Source organism: Meles meles, chromosome 18 (genome assembly GCF_922984935.1).
Source record: "Meles meles chromosome 18, mMelMel3.1 paternal haplotype, whole genome shotgun sequence".
NCBI classification, from domain to species: Eukaryota; Metazoa; Chordata; class Mammalia; order Carnivora; family Mustelidae; genus Meles; species Meles meles.
The window spans coordinates 22948919-22973182 of NC_060083.1; the positions used below are offsets into that span (position 1 = coordinate 22948919).

Sequence of the window (24264 nt, forward strand, 5' to 3'; positions counted from 1 at the left end):
GTAACCAATATAAAATATTACTATTTTTTGCGTTCTGTTTTTCATATCAAGTCTTTGAAATCCAGTGTGTAATCACATTAATCTTAATGAGGAAAAACAAAACCATCCACTGCATTGGCTGTCGTCTATAGTAGTACCTCAATTAATTTGGATATATATGCAAATTTTAAACTTTGATTTACATCCAGTAAGGCCCATATCCCACGGTATTTTCTTTTTAAAGTTTATCCTACCCCCTTTTGTTTGAGAATTTAACTATAAAACTGTTTCTTGTCTTAAACTGTCCTGGAGTGAAGTGAGATTTAACAGAGGTAATCTGTGTTAAAATCTAGAAACTATACTGTATCCAATTGTAACTCTGATTCCAACACAACTCACTTCTAATAGACTGTCTTGAATGAAATATATTCAAAATTAAGATGGTTTACCCTTTCATTGTGAACTGGGATAAAATTTTACTTTTTTGTGTCTTCAGATTAACTAATAAAAATCATTTACAGAGTAGCTTGTGTTGACTACCCACATAACCTTTATTAATCATACTTAAAAAATAGGAATTCATAATAATTTTCAGATTTATCTTTGTGATGGAGAGGGTATATATATATACGGTTTTGGCTACAGAACAGACAATTTCCCCTAAAAGATTTTTAAAACAGTATGTCTGTAAAAATTTATTATTGTTTTAAAGCCAGCAGCACCCAGAAACAAATGAAACTGAAAGCTTGTTAGTTTTCTCTAATCATAACACAAAACTGATAGGATTGCATTTCTCTAAGACTTGGAATAGGTAGATTGTTTGATGTTTAAGCCTTCCTTTCTGTTTCCTCTTATTGGAACCTTAATCTAGATTAGATTTTTACACATACTATATCAAATGTGAGGAGAAAAATAATATTTCACAATCATAGTCAGACTTTGAATGATTTAGAATGCCTCCTTTGATGACCAGTGAGTGCAAGATTTTCCATAAAGGAAATTGTTCTGTTACTTTAGTAGGGAAGAATATCATGCTGTTCCTCTTAGTTATGTATATCTGTCTACTTGCTTCATTTGAACAGAACAGACTATATTTTACCACCACGTGTCGCATTTTTATATGCCTAAGTCATAATAGTTGTCTCTTCCAGCTTCCTTCAAGACTTCAGTGGGGAGTTAGGGGGACTTTAGTTTGAGCACTTGGGTTTCTGTAGAATGGATTGAGTAAACATGTATTGCCTACTCTGCTGTTTCTTCATTTGCCATCCAGATAATCGTGTTTAGTGAGTTTAAATGATATAAACAACTATAACTTTGTTCTTGTTTTCATTTGGGTTAACCATTGAAGGATATAGTTTATTCTTGATAATAGGTGTTACTCTTATTGTTGAAAAAAATTGCAAGTTCTTTTTTCTCATTAGGCTAATGATACGGAATGATTACAGTTTTCTTGGTAAAACTTTTAAAAGGTTGAATGTTATACAGAAGCAGGAAAGAATGTCTAAATCTCCTTATTTCATTCCTAGCTGACTTGGAAGAATTTTGTTAACCAAGGACAGTATTTAAGTGTGGTACTGCTGAGCATAATTAACCCAAGAGTTTCTCTTTCTAGTTAGTTCTTGACCCTTCTCAGAATAAGGTATTAATGACTATGACCTAGTGCCTCAGTTGGTGTAAAATATGGAAAAGGTCTGTTTGGTGTTGAATGGCGAATAACTAGTTCCCCAACAAGTGTTTTACTTTGGTAAGATGGGCATTTGTTGCATGCTGAATCATCTAATCAATGTCTGGCAGTATTTATATTAAGGTAAAATAATTCCAAGTATATGTTCTGCCTTAGTAAAGTAAATGAATATATTCTCACAAACTCAATATACTTTATAGAACTATATCTCATCTTATTAAATTTTATTAAAACATGAGTTCATAGAATAACCTGTGATTGACAAAAACCAAAGCCAAAACTCTTATGTCTCTGAGCTCTATTATTTTATCTCAGAAATACTTATGTAGCTCATGTCTCTCTTTTTTTTTTTTTTTTTTTTAGCTCATGTCTCTTACCACTCCCAAGAAAGTTGTCCTCTCCCTTGCCCCGTAACTTTTGCTTGACCTTTAAAAGATGAGTTAACCTGACTGATTCACATTTTTGCTTATGGTATTAAAGAATATACCATTACTAAGTATGTTTCTATCTAGTTTATTCCCTTAAGGAACAGATAATTAACTAATAAATAATATTAGTTATTAATACCCTGCTTTTGTATGTAGTATGTAGTTAGTATATACTTTCAGTATGTAGTTAGAGTTGGGATTGTTATTAGAAGAAATTAAAGCAAAGTGTCTCAGATAAGGAACAGAGTAAATATGCTTATTTTCTCTCTCAGAGATCTGATAAAATATTGTCTGTCCTGCAAAATACTTTCATACGTACTTAATCCATGAGAAGAAATTTAATTTTCTGTCATCAGTATACATGGTAATTCAAGCTAATTTTAATATTTACCCAAGTCACCAAATTTCTTAACAAAATAACAAGTATTGTTTGAAGTCCTGTGATAAATGAGGTTATGGATATTTTAATGTTTTAAATTAGAGTTTTTGTTATAAAAATGCATAGAATCCAGTGGTTTGACCTAATAGCCAAATGCAAAAGTACCTGCAGCCTTATAATCTGACCTTTTTTCTTCTCCCTTTTTCCTTGTAGACTTTATTTTAATGTAAGCCTAAGGTATACCAAATGCCATATGTTAAAAATTATATGTATCTATTTTTTTCTTCCCAGTCTAAAGAACTCCAAATAAAAAAGCAGTTTCAGGACACCTGCAAAATCCAAACCAGACAGTATAAAGCATTAAGAAATCACCTATTGGAGACAACACCAAAGAGTGAGCACAAGGCTGTTCTGAAACGGCTCAAGGAGGAACAGACCCGGAAGTTAGCCATCTTGGCTGAGCAGTATGACCATAGCATTAATGAAATGCTCTCCACACAAGCTGTGAGTTTGTTTTATTTAGGCAAAATAAATTTAGTTAGTGATCCTTTTCTCCTACCTAGCAATTAAAATACTAGTTAGAAATAATAGTTCTTCTGCAGCTTGGGATATCATAGTGTTGGTCCATATTCTTCCTTCTCTGAACATTGTTTGGAAGCAGGCATGATGTATATAGAATTCTCACTGATACATTCAGACCTGAAGTTTTTTTTGTTTTTGTTTTTTTTTAAGATTTTATTTATTTATTTGACAGAGATCACAAGTAGGCAGAGAGGCAGGCAGAGAGAGAGGAGGAAGCAGGCTCCCTGCTGAGCAGAGAGCCCAATGCGGGGCTCGATCCCAGGACCCTGGGACCACGACCCGAGCTGAAGGCAGAGGCTTTAACCCACTGAGCCACCCAGGTGCCCCAGAAATGTAGATTTGATTCTGAAGCCTTTAGGGAACCACTGACATGCAAGAGAAATATCATATTTCCATTTGTGATATAGGAAATATTTCAGGGGCGCCTGGGTGGCTCAGTGGGTTAAAGCCTCTGCCTTCGGCTCAGGTCATGATCCCGGGGTCATGGGATCAAGCCCCGCATCATGCTCTCTGTTTCGTGGGGAGCCTGCTTCCTCCTCTCTCTCTGCCTGCCTCTCTGCCTAGTTGTGATTTCTCTCTGTCAAATAAATAAAATATTTAAAAAAAAAATATTTCATATTTGTACTCAAATGTGACCATTTGGAGTCCAAATACAATACTACTCTTTGCCCACTACCTAATAAAATTGCTCCTCCAATCTTGGTATATGCATTTGGGATATATGCTAAACATCTGAGAGGCACTGGCAGAGAGCCTATTTAAAACTTCAGGTGTTTTTTTTTTTTTTTTTTTTAATTAAAGATTTATTTATTTGAGAGAGTGTGGGGGGTGGGGGTGGGCAGACAGAGGGGGAAAGAAGCAAACTCCCTGCTGAGCTCGGAGCACCATGCAGGGCTGGATCCCATAACCCTGAGATCATGACCAGACTCAAAACCTAGAGTCTGACAAAACCGACTAAGCCACCTAGGCGCCCCAAAATATTTTCTAGAGAAGTTTTGTAAACATTTTCCTGAAGGGCCAGATTGGGCTGCGTTGGTGGCTCAGTGGGTTGATCTGCTGCCTTTGGCTTGGGTCATGATCTCAGGGTCCTGAGCTCAAGCCCCAGGTCAAGCTCTCTGCTTAGCAGAGACCCTGCTTCTTTCTCTCTCTCTCTCAAATAAATAAAATCTTTCAAAAAAATAAAAAATATTAAAATAAAGGGCCAGGTCATAAATATTTTAGAGTTTGTAGGCCAGGAGGCAAAATTGAAGATATTATGTGGGTACTTATATAGCTATTTTAAATGTAACTACTTCAAATGTAAAAAACCATTCTTGGGGCTCCTGGGTGGTACAGTTGGTTAAGCCTAAACTCTTGGTTTCAGCTCAGATTGTGATCTTGGGGTCATGAGATCAAGCTCCCTGTCGCGCCCCTTACTCAGTGAGGAGTAGCTTGGGATTCTCTCTCCCTCTCCATCTCCCTCTCATGCTCTTTCTCTAGGATAAATAAATAAATCTTTTTTTTTTTATATTTTATTTATTTATTTGACAGGGAGAGATCATAAGTAGATAGAGAGGCAGGCAGAGAGAGAGAGAGGGAAGCAGGCTCCCTGCTGAGCAGAGAGCCCGATGCGGGACTCGATCCCAGGACCCTGAGATCATGACCTGAGCCGAAGGCAGTGGCTTAACCCATTGAGCCACCCAGTCGCCCAATAAATAAATCTTTAAAGAAAAAAAAAAAAAATCCCAGGCAGCCACCCAGATTTGGCCAGTAGGCTGTTTGCCTGTCTTTATGCTATAGTTATTCCCATTGGAAAGAAAGCATTCAGTCTTACTTATATCATTTGATCATATTCTAGATTTTTCTTAAGAAAAATGTGGTTATTGGGGCGCCTGGGTGGCTCAGTAGGTTAAAGCCTCTGCCTTCGGCTGAGGTCATGATCCCAGGGTCCTGGGATCCAGCCCAGCATCAAACTTTCTGCTCAGCAGAGAGCCTGCTTCCTCCTCTCTCTCTCTGCTTGCCTCTCTGCCTACTTGTGATCTCTGTCACATAAATAAAAATTTTTTAAAAATCTTTAAAAAAAAAAATGTGGTTATTTAGGCATCCTCCAAAGAGCTCCTGATAGCTTTATCTTCCTAATGCCATCAATAGTACTAGGCCTTCCTCCTCTCTCTTTTTTTTTTTTTTTTAAAGATTTTATTTATTTATTTGACAGAGAGAGAGATCACAAGTAGGCAGAGAGGCAGGCAGAGAGAGAGAGAGGGAAGCAGGCTCCCTGCCGAGCAGAGAGCCCGATGTGGGACTCGATCCCAGGACCCTGAGATCATGACCTGAGCCGAAGGCAGCGGCTTAACCCACTGAGCCACCCAGGCGCCCTCCTCTCTTTTTTTTTTTAAATTAACATAAAATATATTATTTGCCCCAGGGGTAGGCCTTCCTTCTTCAGAGATGTTTACTCCAAGACATGAGAGATAACAATTGTGTATCCTGCAAAAGAGTACTCCGTCTTGTCTCATACCTCCTCTTTTCCATAGGTGAGGAATAGATAACTCACAGTAGTATATTTTCTTTCTCTTTTTCAGTTACGTTTGGATGAAGCACAGGAAGCAGAGTGCCAGGTTTTGAAGATGCAGCTGCAGCAGGAACTGGAGCTGTTGAATGCGTATCAGAGCAAAATCAAGATGCAAGCAGAGGCACAACATGATCGAGAACTTCGAGAGCTTGAACAGAGGGTCTCCCTCCGTAGGGCACTCTTAGAACAAAAGGTATAAATAATATGAGGAAGGTGATTATGCCAGTGTTTGCTTTCAGCAGAAGTATTATAAGTCTTTTTTCATATTGACAGGTGGCATTGAATTGTTTTCACAATACGGTATCTCCTTACTTCTGGTTTAGGTAGTATTTTTCTTTTCCTTTAAAATTATTGCTTTACGGTGCCTGGCTGGCTCATTCGGTCAAGCATCTGCCTTTGGCTCAGGTCATCATGCCAGGTTCCTGAGATGGAGCCCCACATCAGGTTTCCTGCTCTGTGGGGAGCCTGCTTCTCACTCTCCCTCTCTCACTCTCTCACTCCCCTTGCCTGTGCTCTCTCCCTCAAATAAATAAAATCTTCTTTAAAAATATTTAAAAATTTGGGGCACCTGGGTGGCTCAGTCGTAAGGTGTCTGCCTTCAGCTCAGGTCATAATCCCTGGGTCCTGGGATCAAGCCCCACATAGGGCTCCCTGCTCGGTGGGAAGCCTGCTTCTCCCTCTCCCACTCCCCCTGCTTCTGTTCCCTCTCTCGCTATGTGTGTGTGTGTGTGTCTCTCTCTCTCTCTCTCTCTGTCAAATAAATAAATAAATAAAATTTTTAAAAATAACATTTAAAAATTCAAAAATGAAATTATTGATTCAACAGTTGACCCTTATAATTGTTGAGTACTAAACATCAAGGGAATATAATTAAGTAGTAATTGCTAGAGGAAGGAATATGGGGTTATGTGAAGACAGTTGAACTGGGAGAGAGTAGCTCTGGCTCCGTGTTCCTCACTTCTTTTATGTACCTAGCTCTACCTAAGGAGATTGGAGAAAAACTTGGATAGTGAAGAAAAAGAACATTAGTAGTTGCCTGGGAGAAGGGGGACAGAGGATCAGGAATATATACTTCACTTGTGCATCCTGGACCTGCAGCTATACAGATTGGTGGAAGATAATTAGAGGACAGAAGATTATTTTCACACAGATGAAAAATCAGGCTGAATATATTACTTCTAGTTGTATCTTAATTTACTTACTACTTATTCTTTGTCGGGTATATTAAAGAATAGAACTAAATCCCCAAATTCATTTCATCCTTTGAGGTAGTAAAGTTGTGTAAGTATGTGTGTGTTTTGGGGGAAAGGATGATGAGCAGAAGATTTTTTTTTTTTTTTAAAGATTTTATTTATTTATTTGACAGAGATCACAAGTAGACAGAGAGGCAGGCAGAGAGAGAGAGAGGGAGAAGCAGGCTCCCCGCTGAGCGGAGAGCCCGATGCGGGACTCGATCCCAGGACCCTGAGATCATGACCTGAGCCAAAGGCAGCGGCTTAACCCACTGAGCCACCCAGGCGCCCTGATGAGCAGAAGATTTTTAAGAAGAGAGGAAAGCATTCGTTGCTAGAAGCGTAGTTGACCCTTAAATAATGTGGGGGTTAGGGGTTGCGACAACCTGTGCAGTTGAAAATTTCATATGGAGTGCTGGGATCTGCCTTTGGCTCAAATCATGATCCCAGAATCCTTGCTCAGCAGGGAGCCTGCCTCTCTCTCTCTCTCCGTCTCTTGTCTCGCTTCCTCTCTGGCAAATAAATAAATAAAATCTTAAAAAAAAGAAAAAGAAAATTTGCATGTAACTTTTCTTACATGTATGAAAGTGACCAAAAGCCTTACCGAAAACATAAATATCTTACTGATAACATAAATATGTGTTAACCATTAACACATATTTTGTATGTTATGTGTATTATATACTGTATTCTTACAATAAAGTAAACTAGAGAAGAGAAAATACATATACAGTACTATACTGTTATCTGTCTACAGTACTATACTGGAAAAAATCCACATGTAAGGGGATCCATGTAATTCAAATCCGTATTGTTCAAGGGTCAGCTGTAGTAGAATATCAGCTGTATCCAGGATTTAGAACTGTGTTGAGGAATTCCTGACACTGGATGCCTGGGTGGCTCTGTCAGTTAAGCTTCTGCCTTTGGCTCAGGTCATGATCCCAGGGTCCTAGGATCAAGTCCCACATCGTCCTCCCTACTCAGTGGGGAGTCTGCTTCTCCCTCTGCTTGCTTCTCCCCCTGCTTGTGCTCTCTCTCTGACAAATTAGTAAGTAAAATATTTAAAAAAAAAAAAAAAATCCTGACACAACTGTTTCCCAGCAGCTGGGTGGTCCATTGTAAGTGAATACTACTTGCTTAATGGTCTTGCCTAATGAAAATTGTTACTGGTTTTTTTTTTTTTTTTTAAAGATTTTATTTATTTATCTGACAGAGAGATCACAAGTAGATAGAGAGGCAGGCAGAGAGAGAGAGGGAAGCAGGCTCCCCGCCGAGCAGAGAGCCCAATGCGGGACTCGATCCCAGGACCCTGAGATCACGACCCAAGCCGAAGGCAGCGGCCTAACCCACTGAGCCACCCAGGCGCCCCAGTTTTTGGATAAAAACACAATGCCTTCTTATATTCAAAAAATAGTCTTAAAAAAATCCACTTAACTAAGATGTTACTATTTCCTTCGGACAGCTGTCTTTGTTACTAGCTTCTTTGAGAGGTATTTGGCTATAAAAATTATCTTGGTTATGTTTCTTATTCAGGATGAGAAAGAACACATAAATTTTGAGAAAAATCTATAGTTTATCATATTTATAAATCTGATTCCAGTTTGAACATTTAAAATTCAGTCTGAAGTTGTCACTTTATGCTTCAAAATTATCACTATAAGGAAAACCTCTATAGTTTTTAGAAATAGTGTCATGAAAGAAATAGTGGTACTATTAAAATATATTTGGGGGACGCCTGGGTGGCTCAGTGGGTTAAAGCCTCTGCCTTCAGCTCAGGTCATGATCCCAGGGTCCTGGGATCAAGCCCCGCATGGGGGGGGTCTCTGCTCAGCAGGGAGCCTGCTTCCTCCTCTCTTTCTCTCTGCCTGCCTCTCTGCCTACTTGTGATCTCTGCCTGTCAAATAAATAAATTAAAAAAAAAGAGTGAAGTAGTGATTTAAAAAAAATATATATATATATATATATATATATATTTGTATTTTTAGCTCCACCTAGTGGTTCAGAGTTAAACAGTGCTAATTAGTAACTTAGATACAGCTTTATTTTAGTATATGAACCAAAGTCTACATATTCTACAAAGCCTGGTTTAAAACCGATATCCATAGGTGAAGGTGCAGTAGTACTCTCATATACTATAAATGCATTTTGATAAGCAATACAGATGTATATATTGAGTTCTGGAATTGTTAAGCATTTGAGACTTTGAGAATTTAGTCTAAGGAAAAGAAATACAAAATATAGGGGGAAATTGTGCATATAAACAGTTATTATAACTTTTTTTTTTAGGATTTCATTTATTTATTTGAGAGAGAGCCAGAAATAGTGACAGGGAGCATGAGTGGGGAGGAGAGGGAGAAGCAGGCTCCCTGCTGAGCAGGTACCCGAAATGGGACTGGATCCCAGGACGCTGGGATCATGACCTAAGCTGAAGGCAGATGCTAACTATATGCTATAATAGGCACCCCCATTATAACATACTTATCATGATTTAAAACATCTAACCATCAAGGTTAGTGAAGAGGCGGTGAGCAGGCAGGTGAGTAGGTGGATGGATTAAATGGGTGATGGGAATTAAGTGCACTTATTGTGATGGGTACCAGGTGTTGTTTGTATGTGATGAATCACTAAATCTTATACCTATAACTAATACTACACTCTGTGTTAACTAACTGGAATTTAAATAAAAACATGGGAGAAAATAAAAGATAAAAGAAAACATCTAACCATCTGAATAGAGATATAATTAAGTAATTATGGCCAAGCCAGTGAAATCTTACTCATCTTACTCATTCAAGTGATGGCTACAAAACCAGTATTAAAATGGGAAAATGCTTATGATGTGTTGAATGAAATAAAAAAGACAGTTTACCAAAAAAATATATAAAAAAAATAAAAAATTGAAAAGACAATTTACAGCAAATTGAAAGAATGCTAGTAGTAGCTGTATTAATACAGTATATTTGTTCTGTTTTCTACCTTTTAAAATATTACTTTGATAATGAAAAATGCTTATGATTATTTAGTATTAAAAATAATAAAAGAACAATAGGATGACAAATCTACAGAGCCTTCAGCTGCTGCTTGGTTTTTAGGGCTAATGTTTACATTTCAGGTGAAGCCCAGGTCCGAAAAGCAGTTTGGGTCAGTTGGCAACTACCAAATCCATGTACCCTCCCTATAAAAACTTTGAAAAATTTTAACAGCTATTTTTCTACACTTTGTGCTTACTGGTTATACAGAAAATAAGCAGAAGTCTGAAAATAAATAGAGGTGGAATCTGAGTGAATGTTATAATTATGTGTGAGGATTGTTTTCAGCCTCCAAATGAACCAAAAACTGTTCCCTTAGGTTGAGACACCAACTAAGTAAGTCTCGGTTGACTCAAATGAGGTTACTACAACTTTTCTCATACTTCATTTACATTAAAAATTCAGCAACATAACAACATCACTAAATGTTAAATCCCTGTGAGTTTCATACATGCATGAAAAGTATCAGTATCTCCAAAGTATAAATGGGCTTTTTGTTTGTTTGTTTTGTTATTTCATTTAGTTTTCTCTCAGTATTTCGCAGCATCAGCAACATGGTTGGTACTTCTTTTTTTTTTTTTTTAATATTTTTTATTTATTTATTTGACAGAGAGAGATCACAAGTAGATAGAGAGGCAGGCAGAGAGAGAGAGGGAAGCAGGCCCCTGCTGAGCAGAGAGCCTGATGCGGGACTCGATCCCAGGACCCTGAGATCATGACCTGAGCCGAAGGCAGCGGCTTAACCCACTGAGCCACCCAGGCACCCCATGGTTGGTACTTCTTAAATAAGAATTGACAGTTGGGACATTTTATAGGTCCTTTCTTTGTTGAACTGAAAATATTCACACAAAAATACCACATTTTATTTCAAAGGAGATAGGTTGGAAGAGCCTCTCAAAAGTCTTAATTATGGTAACTCTTACCTTCCCAATGAAGCCAACTTGCTAATTTGCAAAAATAAGTAACATGTTTTAAAAGAAATGGAAATTGGAGCACTGGATGGCTCCATCAGTTGAACGTTGTCTGCTTCGACTCCGGTCATGATCTCCAGGTCCTGGGATCCAGCCCTGCATAGGATTCCCTGCTCTGCCCCTCCCCCTGCTTCTGCTCTCCCTGTCTCCCTCTCTCTCTCTCTCAAATGAGTATGTAAAATCTTTATTTATTTTTTTTTTAAGATTTTATTTATTTTGGGGCGCCTGGGTGGCTCAGTGGGTTAAGCCTCTGCCTTCAGCTCAGGTCATGATCTCAGGATCCTGGGATTGAGCCCCGCATTGGGCTTTCTTCCGCTCAGCAGGGAGCCTGCTCTCCGCCCCCCCACCCCACCCCACCGCCTGCCTCTCTGCCTACTTGTGATCTTCCTCTCTGTCAAAAAAAAAAAGAAAGAAAAGAAAAGATTTTATTTACTTATTTGACAGACAGAGATCACAAGTAGGCAGAGAGGCAGGAGGAAGCAGACTCCCTGCCGAGCAGAGAGCCCGACCGGGGGGCTGGATCCTGGGATCCTGAGATCATGACCTGCGCCAAAGGCAGAGGCTTTAACCCACTGAGCCACCCAGGCGCCTCTGTTCTGAGTTTCTTAAATGACAAAACTGAGCAAACAAAATTGAAGCAATGCTTACTAGATTAAAGGTTGATAAGCATTAATGTGTTTAATATTTTTGTTATGAGTTTCCTTTAGATAATACGCAAAACATTCAGATCAGTTATATACTCAGCACATTCCCATCATTTATTAAATCCCTTGAATTAAAACAAATGCTTTCAGTAAATGGACTTTTGAAAGTTTTACATTAAAAATATTTCATAGATAAATTTGAATTTTTTTGAATCCTTAATCTCTATATGAATCCTAATCCTTAATCTCTTTATGAATCCTAATCTCTATATGAATTGGGTATTTTATATGTAGTTATTAAAAATGGAAAATCATTTTACAAATACATAGTCATTTTTCTTAAAACTTGACAAGTTTAGGGGCACTTGGCTGATTCAGTCATTAGAGCATGTAACTCTTGATGTCAGGGTTGTGAGTTTGAACTTCACATTCAGTGTAGAGATTACTTAAAAAATAAAATCTTCACCCCCCCAAAAATACACTTGACAAGGTTAGGAAAACATAAATAGAAATTAAAATGTCTGTAGTCCCACCACTCAGAAATCACAGTTAACAATTTGATGTCTTTCTCTCAGAAGCATTCATGTCTAATCTTAAATTCTCCTGCAGCCTTCATGTGAAATGTTCAGTTTAAAATTTTGTAACACTTTAGTACTTAGAATGTTCAGTAACTTTTTAACTCTTCTTACTGGAATCCATTCTGGCCCCAATACTTCTTATTTTATCATTTTCCCATGCCTTTGCACATGCTACTTTGGCTGAAAATATCTTTTCCTCCCCTTTCTCTTCCTGGTAAACTTGTATTCTTCTTTCACAATCCAGTCTCTTCCACTTCCTCTGGGAATACTTTGCCCTCATCTTTCTCCCTTACAAAATGAATAACTCCATCCCTTCTTATTTCTGCTATACCTTTTAAATCTGTTATTACGCCTTATCACATTCTGTGGCGATTTTTTATTTGCATGTGTCTCCCATGCCAAACTTTTTAAAAAAGGACACTCCTGAAAATTTGATGCATAAAAACTAAACATATTTGTTGAGTTAGATTTCTGCAGAGAGCAATGGATATTGGCTTAAACCCTCAAACACCTTGATAACTGATGTAATGCTCCTTTATAAATTCTCTTTATTTCTTATTTTTTAAAAACTTTTTATCATGGAAATTTTCAAACACACAGAAGTAGGAGGAATTAGTACAATGAGATCCCCAAGTCCTTACCACCCAGTGTCAACAGTTATCAATATTTTGCTAATTTTTTTCTTATCTCTCCCCTTGCTCCCTACATACAACTTTGCGGTGGAGGCAGGAGGTGTAGGAGGGAATTTCAGCATACCATCATTTCATTCCGAAATATTTTGGAATCAAATAAGGACCTTCTGACTTTGACATAACCATAATTCCATTGTGATATCTAACAAAATTAATAATGAATTTTTAGGGGCGCCTGGGTGGCTCAGTGGATTAAGCCGCTGCCTTCGGCTCAGGTCATGATCTCGGGATCCTGGGATCAAGCCCCGCATCGGGCTCTCTGCTCCGCAGGGAGCCTGCTTCCTCCTCTCTCTCTGCCTACTTGTGATCTTCTCTCTGTCAAATAAATAAATAAAATCTTAAAAAAAAATAAATAATAATGAATTTTTAATATTATGTAATACTCAGTTCATGCTTTAATTTCCCCTTTTATCTCAAAAATGTCTTAAGTTGGTTTATTTGGATAGGGGCCCAAAGTCCAGGCATTGCATTTGGTTAATTATCTTTTAAGTCTTTTACTCTTATAACCACTATCCCCCCCACACACACACCTTTTTTTTGTTGTTGAGGATTGGATCATTATGCTCTGTAGGAATTCTCACATATGGATTTGGCTTATTTCATCCTCGTGTCATTTAATGTATTCCTCTCTTCTTCATATTTCGTGTAAACTGGTAATTAAGTCTTAAGGCATGATTATATTTAGATTAAACTTTTTATTTCAAAAAAATTTGCAGGGAATGTTCATAAGGGTTATAGTTTACTTCCTTTTGCATCACGTCAAGAGACACATAATGTTTAACTATCCCAATTTAAGTGCTATTAATACTGATCAGTGGGTTCAAGTTTTGTCAGTCTTATCATCCATAAAGTTCTCCAACTTTGTCTTTCATTTTCTATTTATTAATATTTAAAAAATTATATACAGTCAACTATATTTATTTATTTGTAATACTTCCAGTTTTTTAGAACTGATTATGATGGCTCTCCAGCTATGAATTTTTAGCTACACAGAATCTCCTAACTTTTTGATGAAAAACTTCTTAGTTTTTTGTTTGTTTTCAGGTTTTGGTCTATCTGGAATGTGGTGTAAGATAGGGTTCCATTCTCATTTTCTTCTAAGTGTTGGCCAAATGTGCTTGCGCTTTCTTTGTTTCTCCCATTAAATTAATTACCGCTTTTGTCTTGCTCTGAAAGCCTCCAAACTGAGGTGCCTGGGTAGCTCAGTCAGTTGAGTGTCTGCTTCAGCTCAGGTCATCATCTCAGGGTCCTGGGATAGATAGAGCCCTGTGTTGGGCTCCCTGCTCACCAGAGAGTCTCCTTCTCACTCTGCCCCTCCCCCACTCGTGCTCTCTCTAATAAATTAATAACTGCCTACAAACTGAGATCTTCCTTCTTTCTCTTTCACTAATTGTCTATTTCATACTAGTACCATAGTTACTTTAAGATTTATTTATTTATTTTTTAGTGAGATAGAGCACAAATGGGAGGGAAAGAGGGAGAGAGAATCCCAAAGAGACTCCACACTGAGCTCAGAGCCCAGTACAGGGCTGGATCTCATAACCCTGAGACCACAGCCTAAGCCAAAACCCAGGAGTCAAATGCTCAACTGACTCTGCCACCAGGTGCCCCTCATAGTTATTAGAGTGATATTATGGGGTATCTGATAAGGCTAGTTCCCCATTTTCCTTTTTATTCAACTTTTTACCTAATAGATGTAGTCGCCATTGATCATAATTGCCTTGATTTATTATTTCAGCAGAGGTTGTTAACTTTGCCTTTTTTTTTTTTTTAAGTAGGCTCTATACCCAGTATGAGGCTTGAACTCATGATCCTGTAATCAAGAGTCACATGTTTTTTTTTTTTTTTTTTTTTTTTTTTTTTTTTTTTTTTTTTTTTTTTTTGATTTATTTATTTGACAGATAGAGATCACAAGTAGGCAGAGAGGCAGGCAGAGAGAGAGAGAGGGGAGGAAGCAGGCTCCCAGCTAAGCAGAGAGCCCGATGCGGGGCTCGATCCCAGGACCCTGGGATCATGACCTGAGCTGAAGGCAGAGGCTTTAACCCGCTGAGCCACCCAGGCGCCCCAAGAGTCACATGTTCTACCAATCAGCCAGACACCCCTGGCTTGGCAGTCAGTACAGCACGTGACCCTTAATTCAGGGTCATGAATTCAAATCCCGTGTTGTGTTTGGAGCCTGCTTAAAAAAAGAGCTTAATTTTACCTGAAACTAATGTAACAACCAACTATAGTTAAATGAAAAATAAAGTTGTGTGATTTAATTTTTTAAAAGAGCATGTTCTGATACTTTTAAAAGATTTTTTTTTTTTTAATTTATTTATTTGACAGAAATCACAAGTAGGCAGAGAGGCAGGCAGAGAGAGAGGAGGAAGCAGGCTCCCTGACAAGCAGAGAGCCCGATATGGGACTCGATCCCAGGACCCTGAGATCATGACCTGGGCCGAAGGCAGAGGCTTTAACCCACTGAGCCACCCAGGCGCCCTAAAAGATTTTATTTCTTTTGAGAGAGAGAGAGAGCTCAAGCAAAGAGTAAGGGCAGAAGGAGTGGTAGATGCCCCGCTGAGCCAGGAGCCTGTTCGGGGCTTCTTCCAAGGATGCTGGGATCGCAACCTGAGCCAAAGGCAGACATTTAGCCAAGTGAGCCACCCAGGTGCCCCTGATCTTGCTCATTTTAAAAATATAAATAAATCAGGTTCAATTCCTACAGGACATCTAAGTTTTCTAATAGAATTTTTAGAAAGTTTTTATTTATTTATTTATTTATTTATTTATTTATTTTTAAATATTTTATTTATTTATTTGACAGAGAGAGAGGTCACAAGTAGGCAGAGAGGCAGGCAGAGAGAGAGGGAGAAACAGGCTCCCCACCGAGCAGAGAGCCTGATGCGGGGCTCGATCCCAGGACCCTGAGATCATGACCCGAGCCGAAGGCAGAGGCCTAAACCACTGAGCCACCCAGGCGCCCAATCTCTGTACCCAATATGGGGCTGGAACTCTTGATTTCAGCTCAGGTCATGATCTCAGGGTTGTGAGATTGAGCCATGTGCTGGATGTAGACTACTAAAGATTCTCTCTCTGCCCCCTCTCTTTATCTCTCTGTCCCTCTTAAAAAAAAAAAAAAAAAGTTGCATGCTCTTCAGACTGAGCCATCCAGATGTCCCACCCACTTCAGTTTTTAAATGTACATCCATAAAGTAGCCAGAGTGAACCTTTTTTTGATTCACTTCAAAGCTAAGTTATTACTGCTTCCTTAGTTTATAGATCTTTAAAAATATATCAGCTTTCTTTTTGCTTCTTTCCCCCAACCCCAAACAGATTGAAGAAGAGATGTTGGCTTTGCAGAATGAACGCACAGAACGAATACGAAGTCTGCTGGAACGTCAAGCCAGAGAAATTGAAGCTTTTGACTCTGAAAGCATGAGACTAGGTTTTAGTAACATGGTCCTTTCCAATCTCTCCCCTGAGGCATTTAGCCACAGCTACCCGGGAGCTTCTGGTTGGTCTCACAATCCTACTGGGGGTCCAGGACCTCACTGGGGTCATCCCATGGGTGGCCCACCACAAGCTTGGGGCCATCCAATGCAAGGTGGACCCCAGCCATGGGGTCACCCTTCAGGGCCAATGCAAGGGGTACCCCGAGGTAGCAGTATGGGAGTCCGCAATAGCCCTCAGGCTCTGAGGCGGACAGCTTCTGGGGGACGGACAGAGCAGGGCATGAGCAGAAGCACGAGTGTCACTTCACAAATATCCAATGGGTCACACATGTCTTATACATAACTTAATAATTGAGAGTGGCAATTCCGCTGGAGCTGTCTGCCAAAAGAAACTGCCTACAGACATCATCACAGCAGCCTCCTCACTTGGGTACTACAGTGTGGGAGCTGAGTGCATATGGTATATTTCATTCATTTTTGTAAAGCATTCTGGTTTGTGTTTACTAATTGGGATGGTCATAGTATTTGGCTGCCGGGTTTTGTTTTGTTTTTTAACTTTTGGAAAAATTTTGAAAAGGGGAATTGATGTGTGTATGTAAAAAGATTGGCTAGATTGGAGGTATTTAGTGAACACGGAAAAAATAGAATGCAGCATAGTGGCTTGAGTCATCACTTTGGGGCAACTATAGCCTAAGAAATTTGGGAAAAGATGGAAAGCCTGTCTGCATACCCCAGATTCTCATGAGCCACTCACAGCAGGCAGCATATGCTAAAACAAGTGATTATGGAAACACACCTATATCCCCTCATCAATGTATTTTCTTTATTAAATTGGTCTGACTTCTCAGCCTCATTTGGAGTAAAAAAGTGGAAATCCATGAACACTAAAGGGTTGCATTGACTTTTTCAGAGAGTAGAAAACAACTTAGTTCTTTTTCTGAGTGGTGCATAGGTTTGTCAGTTTTTGTTTTTTGTTTTGTCTGTTCAATTGTGCCTTCTTTGTGGCATGGTGAGATGGAGGTGTTCAGGAGATCACTGAGTTGTGTGGGAATTGCATCAACAAACCTGTGAGCCTTCAAAGGGGAGACCAGAGGGTGAGAGAGGCCCTTGAAAGTTCATGTGGTGGGTATGTTCAGCAGCAGAGTGAGGAGATGAAGCCTATATATCCTAACGTTTTGTTGCTTATACTGTGATATCTCATCCTAGCTAAGTTCTGTAACTCCCAAGACCCCAGACAGTACTTTTACTTTGTACGAAAACAAAGACATGTAGCCAATACAAGTCAAATGCCAGGGGCATTTGAATGATGCCATATTTGCAAACTGCCATCCGTTGGAATTCTCATCACACTACAAAGACATAATTTGATTACTCCCCCCCCCCCCTTTGGCTTATGGGATTTCCTGTTTACAAGTAGAATAGCCAGTTATTTAAATGTGTAGTTGCCATAGTGAACCAGGAGTCACTGAGCCAATGACCAGCTGCTGACTAATCCTCATCACCACTGTAGATTTTGCTGCATGTGCAGGTCCTTTTTTTGTTTTCCTGGCTGTTTTTGTTGCTGCAATACTTTACAAACTTCTAGTTCCTTGAGACTTAGTGACCATTTGGCATCATGTTAACATCACACAATAGGAAACACCACTTCCAGAAGTCTCTAGCCTCAGCGCTAAAGTACTACTGAAAAGGAACTAGCAAGTTTGGCAAATTAAAAAAGGAAAAAAAAAGAAAAAAAAGGTTAAGTTATAGTGGTCAGGGAATCTCTTAACAAAAGCTAACTTTTTTTCCCAGAGAGGGGCATATTTTGTTTTGTTTTGTGTTTTGCAATGAAGGATCAACCCAATGCTAAAAGTCAGATGTCACTTAGTATTCCACAGCCAGTGTGGAAATTGAGTTGAAGGTGGGTAAGGAGCTATGAGTATGACTTGAAGGAAAAAAATGTCCTTTCCAGTGAGATCAGCATTTCTTACGAATTATTGTCCTGCCCCCTCCCCAGTTGTCTTGAAGAACCCTTGCTGCTAACTCTGGGTCCTACTTTTCATGTGGTCAGAGGGCTCCAAGTTAGAATTCTGTAAGTTCCTCTCAATGGTACTCTTCACCTAGACCTGACTAATGACCAAGCAGTAATCTGTCACTGTTGAAATCTTGATTTTGTCAGCCAAATTTAAGTCTTCCCCGCGTATGTCAGCTTAATCTCCATGAATCCCCTCTAGGTGTTTCCGGCATTTCATTTAAAGGTAACTGGAAGAAAAATTAATATTTTAACGTAAATCTTTTTAAAACCAAGATAACAGTAGAATTCACACTCAGTTGTAGGCAGTGTTTCGGGTAGTACTTGGATACATAGCCCTTTTGGCCATATTCAAGATTACCAGTTTTTAAGTGAGCGTAACATGCACTTGTCCTGTCTAATGAAAGGGGCTTTTAATTTTCTCAATAATCTTTTTTTGCATTAAAATATACAGTATTTCAAACAAATTGAGAAATGTACCTGTTTGGAGGAAAATGATAGGAGAGGTCTTTAGAATTAATTAAATGTCCAAAAACGTAATGGAATTTGATACCTTTTAAAAAACTATTCAGGCTGGCCCATCTGCACTACTGGAGGGGTGGATTAGGGGAGCAAATCAATTTTGTATACATAACTCTTTAAAATCCAAAACACTACCAGTGATACATGTTAAAGTCTACTTGTGGACTTGAGTTAGTCAAATTGAGTTAACTGAGTTCATATATACTTGTAAAATTGTGATTGAATACTGACTCCAAATGTCTATCCAGTAGGGCTTTGTATCTGATTTGTGTGGCAACCAGTTTAACATGTAGGTCATGACTATACTGGATTATTCCATTAAGTTAATTTTAATTAAAATATTTATAGTTTGCAAAAATAATTCCAATTAATTGGTTTGTGTGTTTGTAAGATCTAACTTCTGAGGAATCTCATATATGGTAGGAATCATCAAAGAGTAAAGCTTGTAGCAGGAAAATTGGAAAGGTTTTGAAAGATCCTAGAGAAAGAAGCAGGCACTTTCTGAATCGGTGTACAAATGTCAACATTTGATCAAATTAATACTACCTCCTCCCCGGTGTTGGTGTTCACTTGGTATATATGTATTTAAGAAAATAAAAAGTATGGGAAATTTGTCCAGCATATCAGAAAGTTGCAATGCTATATCTGGTATCCAGAACTTGGCAGTAAAATGTTTCTTGTGTTCACTGTCTCTCCTTTTTTTTTAAGTTAGCATTTTAAAAATGCAAAACCTCATACCTTGAAATATATTATTCCTAATTGGGTTCCCTTCCTTTTGCACATACTTTCTCTGTTCTTATTAAAGTTTGCTCTAACCCCAAATTATAGTATTTGAAAGTATTTTCATTGATACAGATAATGTTAGCTGGAAAATGTGTTTATATAACTTTTATGTAGAGCTGCCATTCTTTTTAGTCATTTCTGTGCCTAGAGATGAATAGTACTGCGTTTGAACCACCCCCACAGGTATAATATGCTTGGTACCCAAGGCCAAGGATTTTTTGGTGAATTGAACTTTATAGCATAGTCATGATTTTCAGCTGCCTAGACTTAAGACCATTGAGTACACTAAAACTGTCCTTGACACTTCCTCCTATTTTTCCTCACCCTCTATCCAAAAATTGAAAACTCTATGAGTATCTTTTTCAGACCATAAGGCAGACTTTAGTAACTTTCTACTTCTTTAAGTACTAAATGTCTGGCATTTTAAACTTTTATAGAATACATTGTGTTGGACACTGGAATAATACTGTTTATTTTCACCTGTGAAAAATATTGTACTTGAAACACCTCCTTTGCATTTCTCCATGTGTGCCATTCACTAGTGGAAATAAATTGTATTATACCATGATCTACTGGCTTTTTAAAACTGTGTTAAATATGCACATTTTGGTATAGCTATTATCATTTGTATGTATATATTGTATATACATATGAGTGTCTATATGTGTGTGTAGATAGGTCATGTAACTCATACTGTACATTCCCATCAGGGCGCTTAAGGTTCTGTTATTTGTTACTTCAGTCCTCAGTTAAGGCAAGAATGCATGTGTTTCTTAAGAATGAGTATTCTGGGTTGATATTTATGAGAAGGTGGTCATTAGATACAATCTTTTCTTTTTTACTCCCTTCTTAGCACTTGTGTGGGTGGTAAGAAAGTTAAGTAAATGTGGAACCGTAAGTTACAATCCAGTAAAATATTGCTGGGGAAGGAGCCAGTCAGTGTTTCTGTGAGTTTGTGTTGTGACGCAATAAAAGTTAAGTGATGCAGAGAGAAATGAACCGTGGAAATTCAAAACACTGGTGGTGATTCCTCTGCAAAGATGATGAAAAGAACCAGGAAGTTGCAGTCTCCATGTGCGCAATCTAAACGTTATTCTTAGGAGCGATGCCATTGATCGATCCTCTTACTCTTTTTACTCCGCTGAAACTAATACTTACAAATTTTGCTAAGGACTGAAACAGCCAAGAAAGGAATTACTGCTAAAGCATCTAAGGTTCTCCTAAACTGTGAGGTCAACAGGAAATGGCCACTGGGAGAGAAGGACACGGTATTGGTGTGGGGCTTTCTCCCTTGATCTGCCTCTTCTTGCTTGCTAATAATAAGTTCTTCGTGCACCTTCCAGCCCTTCGGAGCCACTGCTGTTAAGCACAGATTTGGCCCAACACAGCAAGCCTTTTCCTGGGAGGTTTATATGGTCCTGCATTCTGTCCCATGCTCACAATGTGAAGTGTTTAGTGTGTATTCGAGTCAGAAAATAATATATTTAAGGTGTATAAGTGTGAATCTCCTATTAATGATGGAAGAAGAGGTTCTTGTTTCTTAGAAAACTACCTTCTCTAAGGAACAAAGCCAAAACTCGGGCTGTCATCCTTGAGCTGCTTACCAAAATACAGATCATTATTAAAGAGAAATGAATTCTCTCTGTTTTGTTTTTCCCTCATCTAACGTGATAGTGCCCCCAACCAGGTTGTAGCATTGCCGTTGAGAAGGCACTCACTCACTCCTAGTTAAGAACTGGAAATTTCCCATCCTCATGAAGACTGTGCTGTACACTTAGCAGACTTGCCTCTTGTATGCAAGGACTACTGATTGACGTCTATTTTGCTGTGTGTGTGGTTATGTTGTCTGCACTTTTATGAAATCACCACAATAGGTCTACATTGGAAATGGCTATTAATTTGTAAGGAAGTAAGTTTTATTTAAACACTGTCTAGAGCAAGAAAGTGAAGCTGAGAACTCTTCCGTTAATGTACATTTATATTTTCTACTGAATTTTGGTAGCCCCTTAAAGTCATGTTGACTAATTTTTCCCTTGTTTGTATTCCGATTTCCAAAATTTCACTCACACAAGTGAAGAAAACCCATTTGGCTTAATGGTAGCTTTCAGATTGTGAGAAATATAAATTAGTATGCACCTTATCTGCCTGTTGTGGGTTTCTTAAACTTGCACTTCCCTCCCACCCACCCCAAAATAGAGATCCTTTAAAGAAAGTGAAGCAGAGAATCAGAGCTGGGGGGCCACTTACTGTATCACATCACGGTTAACTTGGTTCCCAGCAATGCTTCTTGACGTTTCAGAGGGCTCTCTTTGCGCGTATGTATGTGTCCGTCTGTCTGTTTGGGGTTTATTTTTTGATTTTAAATATATGAGAGATTCTTCTTTAATAGAGAAAAGTTAATCCTCTCTGAAACAGGATGCCCACTGGGTATACCAACCTGGACATCGGTAGGTAGTTTGCCATGAAAAAGTGGAGAGAAGATGAGACTTCTGAATGAATGAAAAGGGTGTCTTGATGCCCAAGGATTCCCCCCAAAGTACGGGTAATTGAGCCTGCACAGTTTCCTTTTCACTCATAGTTTTTTGGCAATTATGAGTGAAAAATCATGTAATTATCTGTAAATATGTAGCTAACAAATTGACCTAGTTTCTGTATTTTTTTGTTTTTGTACTAAAGTTTATAAGTCTGTGCCAGCTAGAGAGGAGTTGATGTCATTGCCAGTTGTGGTCCTAGCATTTAATCCTGAAACCATCCTAGGGGACATTTTTAGAATGAATGCTTAAATGTTGTTAAACAGGGGAAAAAGAAGCTTAATCATTGGTCGGGTTTTACATCTTTTGAAGCAAAGTCATTTTATTTAATATAATGATTACATGTTTTCAATCATGAATGAGGTAGGGAGCCTCCCTCCCCCAGTGGCCATGTTTACAGACGCGTGTTTTGTCTATAAAGTGCAAGAGTTTTAATGTTTATGTAAATTATGCAGGTGATAACATTATGGCTTGGAACTGTTTATTGGGCTCTGTAGCTGAATTTTCAAAGGAAATGAACTATGCTAACTGCTGGCACATTGATCCCGTTTCCGAGGCATTCTTTCCTATTTCCAGAATTACATATGTTCCTTTGTCATTCTCCCCACTAAACCTTTCTCTGAAATGCCTTGTAGCCTAAGGTGTGAAAGGCTGGTAAACACAGACGAGGGAAATGCATTTTTTTAAAAATCCGTGAGCCCTCTTTTGTGTGCATTCAGTACTCCTGTGTTTCAGTGGCAACCCTGAGGTCAGTGGAGTTTTAGAAATGAGATACCGCTGTTAACAAAAGTGTGTATTCTTTGCTTTTGCATGGCTTGGCTTAGCTTCAAAGATGTATTAGGGCCACTTGAAAGCATGAAGACCGGTCATGTGGGAACAGGTTTCTCTCAGTGGCACATTTTGCTTCTTCTGAGCCCTCAAATACATTGCCTCAGCATGAACATTATTGTTATTATAAATTGCACATGGTCATGGAGTGAATTATGTGATTTAAAGATGTAACTGCTTAATGTTTTCAGATTCTGGCTGGTCCACGTGACTGTTTGGCACATATCGAACAGGGGTTGGGGGTCCTGAAACCCTTCTAACCCCCTTTTTGTCGTAGACAACTATGTTTAGTTTATTAAGATGTTGGCTGCCCCTGGTGTGTTGCCAGATAGCTCTTTTTTGGTGCCCATTCCAAATGTGCTTCCCTGCATTTCATAGTATCAAAGAAACACCACTCTTCTCCCCAACATTTTATGTTACACCTTTTATTCCACATTAAATGGGAATTGTGCCTACTTAGAGTGCCCCACCAATTAGTTACATATATGTGTTCTGACATAATCCAAGCCAGAGACACAAGGTGGAAAATTTAAAAAAAAAAAAAAAAAAATCCACTTGAGGCCAGTAATTTATCTGACAAGATATATTTTACCACATTATCTTGACACTTGATAAATGAGCCTAATAAAAGTTGCAGGTGATTTCGTAGGGCAAAATCCAAGTGGAGAGGATATGTGGGATTATTAGAAGACAATTTTGTTCCTTTTATGATCCTTCTCTGCTAGTTTAGAATAGGGTAATTCTCCAAATTTATTTAGTTTTGTTTTTTATCTTTTAGAGATTTTTACAAAAGCAATGGTCTGATGTAAATAACATTTTAAAGTAATAGTGCACATAACTTTCCCAGACTATTCCAACCAGATAATTTGTAAATGCTTTAGAGTTTTTTAAATTAACACTTGTGTTGCTAAATCCTATTTATGTAAGTCTGCTAAAATTTTTAACCCATTTAAAACTTAAGACATTTAAATAATGGATGGGTTACTCTGAGCAATCTAGCTTTCAGAACCCCCTTGTTTTAGTATATGAAAAAGATAGCCTAATGCGCATTAATGAGGTTGGAGAGACTTTGAGAAATATGTATAGTGTATATTTTAAAACAGCTTTGCTTGTATTGTGAAGATTTAAAAACAAACTTGAGATTTTTAACGTTAACTATTAACACAGTTTTAACATAAGTTATCCCACTGGGTTTAAGAGCATCTTGAATGTATAATCCTTTTTGTAACCCAGGTTGGTTTCTGCTTTCACCAGTCATCCAAACATATTATTTATGTTTTTAGTTTTATATACTCATTTCCCTTTGTTTTCCTCAACCAGCATGATTTTTTTGCACATGTATTGTAGAAATTTTTAAAAAGAAAAGTTAATACATTGTTTTCTCTGAATTTTCTTCACTTCTCTCT

At 38.3% G+C, this 24264-nt stretch overlaps 1 protein-coding gene across 2 annotated transcripts in view; it reads left to right on the forward strand.

Annotated features, from left to right (window-relative positions):
- The window catches only part of TAOK1 (TAO kinase 1), a 173905-nt gene extending 150437 nt beyond the window's left edge, over positions 1–23468 (forward strand). For both annotated transcript variants that reach the window (XM_045984362.1, XM_045984363.1), the window contains exons 18-20: positions 2762–2974; positions 5614–5796; positions 16065–23468. In XM_045984362.1, the coding sequence (XP_045840318.1) occupies positions 2762–2974; positions 5614–5796; positions 16065–16526 (858 nt within the window). In that variant the 3' untranslated portion in view covers positions 16527–23468. The remainder of the gene's footprint in view (positions 1–2761; positions 2975–5613; positions 5797–16064) is intronic.
- Positions 23469–24264: the final 796 nt, after the last annotated feature.